Source organism: Propithecus coquereli, unplaced genomic scaffold (assembly GCF_000956105.1).
Source record: "Propithecus coquereli isolate 6110/MARCELLA unplaced genomic scaffold, Pcoq_1.0 Scaffold242, whole genome shotgun sequence".
Classification (NCBI taxonomy): Eukaryota; Metazoa; Chordata; class Mammalia; order Primates; family Indriidae; genus Propithecus; species Propithecus coquereli.
In genome coordinates this window covers 1942009-1951201 of record NW_012147975.1, presented here as the reverse complement: position 1 = coordinate 1951201, position 9193 = coordinate 1942009, and the positions used below count along the sequence as shown (strand labels likewise).

Below are 9193 nucleotides of genomic sequence, written 5' to 3'. Positions count from 1 at the left end.
GTGGTTTAAATATTTTTGCACAAGTTGTATTGATTGGTCTATTCATGAATCTGTTGTTTGCCATTAGCTACATTTTGTTAAGATTTAAGCTGTGTTCAGAGTGGGCAAAATGGTGGGGTTTGGGTTTGAGAAGCCTAGAGCACATGAAAAAGCAGTAATTTTGGGTGATTGATCCTGACGTTTAGTTTTATCTGTGAATTCCATGGAAATTTCAAGATTATTTCTAAATTGTTGCTTTATATTCACATACTTGTCATTTAGCTTTGTATTTAAATGTACAAATTTTAGAGAAACCGTATATTTAAAAAATGTAAAGAGAGGTGGGAGAGTTCTAAAAGAGTTCTTAACTTTTCCCCCTGTGCTTTATATTCTTTTTCCTAGGCTGTATTAAAAGATTTATTTTGGCTTGCGGTTTAGGTGATTTTTAATTTGTGCTCATGTTTGCAGAACTACAAATCAAAAAACAATTATTTCACATTATAAAGTTTATTTAAAGTTGTGCTTCTGATGCCTTGGTAAAGCTTAGAATTTAGAAAGAATGAAAAATTTATATTCTCTGTGTTGTTAATGCTAGGGCTTCATTCTTGTAAGTTCATTGGTTTCTGATAGATCAGTTTTAGATGAAGTACAGAAAAGCGGGTGTAAGTGATTTAGGAAGAGCTCTGAGTTTAGGGTTTTAAGATTGGTCTCCATTCATTTTGTAAATGCCTTGTTGAGAAAAATGTGCCTTCAGCTGACTAGAAAGGTATGAGAACTATAGTGTTGTAGTGTGTTTTTTCTTTTCTCTCATCCATTGGATTAGATAGTTTGCAAAATATTTCATTTGACGAATTTTATCAGTTCATATTTTCACATCCAGGTTCCACTTAAGAGTGTAAAAAGGAGGCAGGAGTACTTTGGTGGGAGTATCAGAAATGTTGGATGAAAAAAATAGAATTTATACTCTGGGTCATAAGAGAGTTTTATTAGAGTAAAACAATTTTTAAGAACTGGCACATGATGAATATTGATGGGTTCTCTTTCCCCCATCCTATAAATGGTGCATTTGATATTTTAAAGACTTGTTATACATCAGCTTTTTGACTAACTTTGTAATAGTGAAAAATCTTTCAGTGTACTCTTGTCATAGGTATAGAGTACTTCCAAATTGATGGGAAAAGTGAGGGAAGGATTTTCACTTTTGGTTTTAAAGGGATATGTGATTTTTGGTTTTGTTTTATATGTTTATTTTTTGGAACCATAGCTTTTAAATGGTGATTTTGGTATGGTTCTGGCCCGACTTATCTGGAAGTCATCCAGTTTTTAGATTTGAAAAATTAACCATTAATGCTTTTCTGAAATTGGGTAACTGAATAATCATACTCTATTTTAGATCTGTTTGAGCAATTTCGTATTTGTAATAATTTTTATACCCCTGGATATAGTAGTATGACTAATGAAAACAAATAGATTGGTTTCTCTGCTTATATTGGGTTAGGCTTAAGCTCATTTTTGTAGGTATTCTAGCCAAATTCAAAATTTTGTCCTCTTTTCCCCACCTCCTGAAAAGTTGTAAAGTTCTAAAGAAGAAAATTGTGGACTGTTGATTGGCGTACCTCCTTGTCAGTAGTAACCTGATGTTGCAGTGTGCTTCTGTTTAAACTGTAAAGTGTAGCAGGCTTGGCTGTATTTGGGGGGACTCGGCACTGAAATTGCTCACCAGTTTTTATAAGCCCATCACCATCCTTTACTGTGTTTGAAGTGAAATCTCTTTACTTGATACTTTTGTTGGGAGATGCCAGGGTATTCAGAATGACTTGCAAATGTGTTGCACAGGTAAAGTGATCCTTATCAGATTTAATTGAGGCTGAACTGTGCAGTACATTTATTGAAATATTGTTTGTAGCATTAAATATTTGCAACTGGGAAATTATAATAGTAGTTCCCTGTGATCATTTTATTTGAATTATAAAAAATTGGTAATTGGAATAAGTGTGTACAAAATTGATCTTATGCTCTCAAGAATATGTGATTGTGGCACATTTAAAAATAGAATTAATAGCAGAAGGGATAAAAGGTCAGGGAATGACTACAGTCTTTAATGTTATACTTGACTGACAACTTTAAAATATGTTTGTCCCTTGTGATTTAATGTTCATTCTGTTAGTCTAGTCTTCCTTGTCTGGGGGTTTAATGAACATAATTAATATTTTTGGGTGGTCTTTATGGCATCTGCCTATAGTACCTAAGTAGTTTGAACTGCAGTGTATCAGCAATTATTTGTCTTGTGTAATATCTTTCTTAATTAGAACTCAACCTTATGATAGCTATGCAGTTTAGCTACATACACATAGCTATGTTGATAAATCTTTTTTATATCCATAGGTGTAAGTCCTGGTTTATACCTGAGGGCTTTTTATCCACAGAATTTGACTAAAGTCTGAAAATAAACAACAATTAAAATCTGTGAAATCTGAAAACTAAATCAGTCCTTTGTCCCTCAGAAGTTCAGAGGACAAAGTTGTAAAATCAATTTTGTGTATAGCCTTGTGGCTGACAATCTGATTCTTAAAGAACAAAAATCTATTTGATTTGTTTACTGTGGCTGTGTGGGAGATTCCTTATTAAAGGAGCTATTTATTTGATTGTTCCAGCATATTCTTCGGGGCTAAAGAATCTTTACGTTGCACTAATAATCCAGCTTGCTGATTACTATTTTATATATGCATTTGTATTTCAGTAGCAATTAAAATGGATAGGAAGCAAAAAAAAAAAAAAAACAAAAAAACAACCCAACTATACTGCCTATCTACCCAATTTAAGACCATCAGAACTTTTACCTCTTTTTGGAACTGGTAATCTTATTAAACTTTATTCTTTTTGGAGGCTAGATATAGATCTAGGCCATTGTTTCTCAAACTTACTAGTATGTCAGTTAAGAATCATCAATAGTGCTTGTTAAAAAAATGTAGACTCAGACTGGGTGTGGTGGCTCACACCTGTAATCCCATTACTTTGGGAGGTGGAGGCAGGAGGATCGCTTGAACCCAGGAGTTGGAGGCTGCAGATGATGCCACCACACTCTAGCACAGGCAACAGAGCAAGACTCTGTCTCCAAAAAAAAAAGAAAATTAAACTGATACTCTGTTAGAGATGTCCATGCTATGCTGTGTGTATTTTTGTTTTCAGGTTTTTTGTTTTGTTTTTTTAGTTTTAGAAGACAGTAGGGCTTTGTGCATTTGGGCAAGTTAATTAACATCTTCAATCATCGTTTTTGTGGAAAGGGGGAAATAATTGTAACTCCTAGGATACTGAAAATTATTAAATGAGATAAGTACATGTCAGGCTTCTAGCCCATAGTGAATATTACATGAATACTGACTTTTTTTATTTTGGTCTCGTTAGTGGTATGTTTTCTGAACTTTATTTTCTTTGGTTAATATTTGAAACCTTTACCAACCAGATTCAGAAAATATTTCCAACCTGTTATATAACTAAAAACATGAAACTTAGTGCATGCTTTTCTGGTTGTGTCAGTAATGCAAATGGGGCAGTTTCCAGCACATTTGTGGTCATTTAGTATTGAAAATTTTATAGCTAATTTCTTTCTTTGATTACAGTGCCCATAAAGCTCCCATCAGCATCCCTCCAGCCTCTGCGGAGTAAGTAGTATACTTATAGAAGACAAATTTTTAAGATTTTAAAATATTACTAAATTGTAGAAATGAAAATCATGTATTTATTATGTTCACTTTAGAGGAAAGATTGTACATAGGCAGTAAACTAGTTTTTTTTGAGACAGAGTCTGGCTCTGTTGCCTGGGCTAGAGTGCCGTGGCGCCAGCCTAGCTCACAGCAACCTCAAACTCCTGGGCTCAAGCAATCCTACTGCCTCAGCCTCCCCAGTAGCTGGGACTACAAGCATGTGCCACCATGCCCGGCTAATTTTTTCTATATATTTTTAGTTGTCCGGCTAATTTCTTTCTATTTTGAGTAAAGACGGGGTCTCGCTCTTGCTCAGGCTGGTCTCGAACTCTGACCCCAGTGATCCTCCCGCCTCAGCCTCCTAGAGTGCTAGGATTACAGGCGTGAGCCACCAAGCCCAGCCAAGATGAGTTTTCTTTGGATGATTTTTTCGATCCTCTGAAATAATTGAAAAATGTCAACAGAGCTTTAAATTTTCTTTATAAAGTAGGCTTCACGTAGGAAATATGAGCAATATTATAGTTTCTTTTATTCTGCTGAGTGTTGATAAATTATTTTGCTTTATAAATGAAGCTTTGAAAAGTCTTACCTATTTAAATGGCTTTCTATATTGTGAGAAATGAATTATTGGGACAGGTGTTCTTTCTACCGCAGTCATAATTGTGACATTATGGTTGATTTGTATAGGATCATCTATTTGGGTAAATTTTACCTTAAAATTTAAGCCAGTGTCATGTATTTCTTTTTACATTTTGGTTTACCCATTTAAATGCCATAATATTTGTTTTACTGGTATAGGTTTTAACATTTATGTTTATGTGGCCTTCTATCCAGTTAGAGTGACTGCTTCCCACTAAAATGTGTTCTGTTATGTAGTATTTTAGAAAGAACAATTAGAGCAGCTGTGGAACAGCACCTTTTTGATCTGCAGAGCAGCATAGATCACGATCTTAAGAATTTACAGCAGCAAAGTCTGGTGTGTAATAATGAAGCAGGAAGTATTAATTGTGATGGGGAAGGATCTAATAACCAGTAAGAATGATTTTACTGTTATTTATTATAAAACTGTTTTGTTATTTTTAAAAAATGTATTTTTACTTAAATAATGGGGTCTTGTCTGTCTTGGGGATTGTTGAAAGTCAGTATGAAAAGTGACTTATAAAGTATCTTTTATTAAGTCCAAGACAGCCAGGTTTTCCTTCTTGAACACCAAATGAAGTAATGAGTTTACTTTTATGGATTATGTTGTTTGAAAAATAATTTTTAAAAATTAGACTCATACCCTGTGCAAGAGATGGTCATACTATGAGGGGCATGCACTGATCTAGACATACAGATACAGGGACAACAGATTGACATCAGTCTAGTGCGTGTGGTCATTGAGTGAAATGGTGGGCAGAATCATCTTTTGCTGTTGTCATCCCCTGCCACCAGCCTTTCCCCTCCTCACGTGTTTTGTTATGTTTGTTGTTAATACAGGTTGAGCATCCCTAATCTGAAAATCCAAAACTTTTTGACCCCTGACATGATACTCAAAAGAAGTGCTCATTGGAGTATTTCAAATTTTGGATTTTCAGATTAGGGATGCTCAACTGGCAGGTATAATGCAAATATTCCAAAATCTGAAAAAAATCTGAAATCTGAAACTTCTGGTTCCAAGCGTTTCAGATAAAGGATATTCAGCCTATAGTTGAATTTGTGTAAGTTAAAAGTACCTGTAATGTGTGATGTTACTTCACTCTTCATCTGACCTGTTACCATTTTTTTTTTTTTAAATATGGAACGCTTCACGAATTTGCGTGTCATCCTTGCACAGGGGCCATACTAATCTTCTGTGTATCATTCCAATTTTAGTATATGTGCTGCCGAAGCGAGCACTGACCTGTTACCTTTAAGTGGAGGAAAATCTCACTTCCTTTCTTGTTACCCCAACCCCGCGCTTTAGGATATATGTGTGCCTCCTTCAGAGACTACAGTGTAATGATTTCATATTTTTCTTATGTCAGTTTTTATTTTGGGGACAGATTTGAAAAGGATGTACTCAAATTTGGAAGATTTACAGGAAGGTAAAAAAATAGATGATTAGGCAGAGTTTTGTTTTTTTTTTTTTAAAGATATTTTAAGAGGGCTAACTAACTAGAATAGCTGTTAAATATGAAATGAAGCTGAAAAATATTAATGGATATGAAAACCAGTGGTCGAAATGTTTACTGCACGTGTGCTGTGGGTGGCACTGCGAGTCACTGAGCTCTGTCTGATCTGGTTCGTGTGCTTTAAAGGCATGATTAGAACTTATACAACTAGATCTGTAGGAAGTATTCGCGTAGAATATGAAGGGAAAAAGCAGTATGTAAAAGTTGGAATAGTGGGAAAATGTTTCAAAGGATATAAAGCAAGCAGATTCCTTGGAGTTTGTCCTTATCTTGGCTAGGGATCCTGAAAACCTATGCCCATTGCTTGGGCAATATTCTTGTTTTCACCACTTAGGAAATAACTTATGTTCTGTCAGTAGTGGTATCATTTTTGTAAACAAAAATTGCCATGTTTTGCATATTCTAAAGTATGTAAGATGGAAAATCTGTAGTAGGAAGCTATTTCTGTTGTACTTGATAAGGTGTTGGATACTATGATGTCTGGTACTAGACTTGTATTTAATCAGGACACATAGGTCATTATTATGTGGGAGTGTGCAGTTGTAAGGAAAATCGTTACTTTGGCACATAAATTATTTTAAAAACCATTCATTAGCTTATGAAAATCATCAGGGGGATTATAAACAAAGCCCCTCACAATATCCCAAGAAGAGACGAACACTTAGCAGATTTAATAATTTGTTTAGCAAGAAAAAAAAAGTGTGGATTTTTATGAAAAGGACACATTTTCTTTAACAAGTGAAAGTTTCAGATCATTATCGCTATTTATTTATTTTAAAGGCATTAGATATTCAACATTTGGCCTGATCCGAGTTTTTAATCTTCATTACTAGGGTTGATATTGCTGATGATATTATTAATGCCAGTGAAAGTAACAGAGACTGTTCAGAACCTGTGGCTAGCACTAATTTAGACAATGAAGTTATGCAGCAAGATTTTGTATGTGAGGATGAAGAAAATAACCAGGTAAGAAATATAAAAATGAAAAAAAAATGTGTTAAGCGTGTTAGATGTACAACTCTGATTGCTTCATATGTTCCTTTGATGCCAGAAGTATAGTTGATTATCTTTGCTGACACACTTACTTGTCTCAATTATAAATGCCCAAGAGTATATATTCTCTCAGTAGAGTTTGGGAACCATCATTGGGTAGAAAAGTAGGTATAAGATACCTTATTTAAAAACATTTTCCTGGGAAGAAATTGTGGTGTCTGCTGAGGTGGTTAGGTGGTATTATGGTTGAATTTTAGTTTTAAATTTTCTGTATTTCTCAGAGTTTTTCTGAAGAACATGGTTTAGGGAAGGAAGAAGAATTTTCTTACTACCCTTCATAGTTCTTAGCTGGGATAGAGCCCTGTAACAAAAGACAGATTAACAAGAGAAAAACAGAAGTTTAATCACATGTACACCTCATATACACATGGGAGATACTCATGAGAAAGGAGTAAATCTCTGAGGAGTGGCTTAAATACCATCCACTGATACAAAGAAAGAAGGATGGTGGGGGGAGACCCAGTTGTGATGAGATGACCAGGAAAGGCACCCTAAACAAAGGTAAGGTTTGTTATGCAGATTGATAACAAATCTGGTGATGTGGAGTCATTCTTTTCCTAGTACAGAGTGGAGAAACCCTTAGAAGTGGAGATTTCCGTTACAGATAAATTTTTCTTATGAAAGGGTAACTTCTCTATATTCTCCTGTGTTTGCTATTTCCCAACATAATCAGCTCAAAATAATCCTTATGCGAAAGAGGCATAATTTGGGGTGGCATGTTTTGAACTCCCACCATTGGCATCTTTTCAAAATTAGAGAAAATCCATGAACATTGTTTTAATAACAACTAAATTATTGTCACTGTCATATTGCTAGTGGTAACATTGTTTTTAAAATAATTGCAGTTAAATGTACAGAGCAGTATCCTTCTAAGACATGTTTCAAAGTGTAGTTTTGATAACATTTGTTAAAATAAGATGCTAAATTAATGGATAAGGAAAGTTTCTTCAGTATATTTCCATTCTAAACCATACACTAATGTAGGTATAATAAGGAATTTGGAGTCAGCAGACTTAGGTTTGTATTTGCCTTTGCTTCTTAAAAGCAGTGTAACTTTGGCCAAGTTACCTGTCATTCATTCATTCATTTAGTTGTTTATTTTTGAGATGGGGTCTTGCTCTGTCACTCAGGCTGGAGTGCAGTGGCACGATCGTAGCTCACTACAACCTCAAACTCCTGTGCTCAAGTGATTCTCCTATCTCAGTCTCCTGAATAGCTAGGGCTACAGGTGTGCACTACTGCACCCTGATAATTTAAAAAAAATTTTTTTTGTAGAAGCAGGGTCTCACCATGTTGCCCAGGCTGGTCTTGAACTCCGGGGCTCATGTTATCTTCCACCTCGGCCTCCCAAAGTGCTGGGATTACAGGTATGAGCCACCATACCTGGCCAAGTTACCTGACATCTGAGCTGCATTTTGCTTTTCTATAAATAAGTGGGGTCAGAACCTACATTAGAGGATTATTATAAGGATAAAAAGAAGTGAAAGTATTATAAAATTATTTTGTGAAGTAGAAAATATTTCAAAGAGGTTAAGCTGGTGCTCTTACTGTCACTGGATTTGTGTGTATTAGGTTAATAGCTTTTCATATATTCATGTTTATTGCTTCTGTAAGTTGTCCCCTTGCCCTTTACTGGCTCAGTTTCTGCCTGTCTACTAAATCATTCCCATCAGTATAAAACATTTATACTGGTATTTCTTCTATGTTTGGGGGAGAAAACCATCTCTTGACCCTTCATCCCACTCTGGCTATACCCTGATTTCTCTGCTTCCCTTTATAATATCATTGCTGAAGGGAGTGTCTATGCCTGTTTTCTTGTACCCCTCCCGTTCTCTCTTAAACTCACTCCAGCCATCCTTTCTCCACCATTCCTCTGAAACCGTTCCTGCAAGTCGCCAGTGATGTCTGTTGAACAGCTTACCTGAACTAATAGCAAAATTTGATTTAATTAATTACTCCCACCACCTTGGTATACTTTTTTCACTTGGCTTTCAGGATATCTCACTCCTCTGGGTTTTGCTGTAACTTCACTGGCTGCTCTAACTCAATCCCTTTCACTGACTGCTTTTCATCTTCTGGATCTCTGACATTTGGAATGGTCCAGGGCCCAGTTCCCAGACTGCTTATTTTTATTCACTTCCTTGGTAATCTCATTTAGTTCATTGGCTTTAAATACCATCTGTATGCTGCTGATTCCCAAATTTGTATCTCCAGTCCAGACCTCTCTTTTAGTGCTTTAAATTCCTATGTCCAGCTGTTCCACCCAACATTTCCACTGGAATATCTTTTTTTTTTTTTTTTTTT

The 9193-nt window shown here is 35.5% G+C and overlaps 1 protein-coding gene across 1 annotated transcript in view; it reads left to right on the top strand.

Moving 5' to 3' along the window:
- The window catches only part of FAM13B (family with sequence similarity 13, member B), a 100108-nt gene that overhangs the window by 59985 nt on the left and 30930 nt on the right, over positions 1 to 9193 (top strand). The window contains exons 8-10 of the mRNA XM_012646324.1: positions 3577 to 3641; positions 4560 to 4715; positions 6670 to 6802. Coding sequence (XP_012501778.1) covers positions 3577 to 3641; positions 4560 to 4715; positions 6670 to 6802 — 354 coding nt within the window. The remainder of the gene's footprint in view (positions 1 to 3576; positions 3642 to 4559; positions 4716 to 6669; positions 6803 to 9193) is intronic.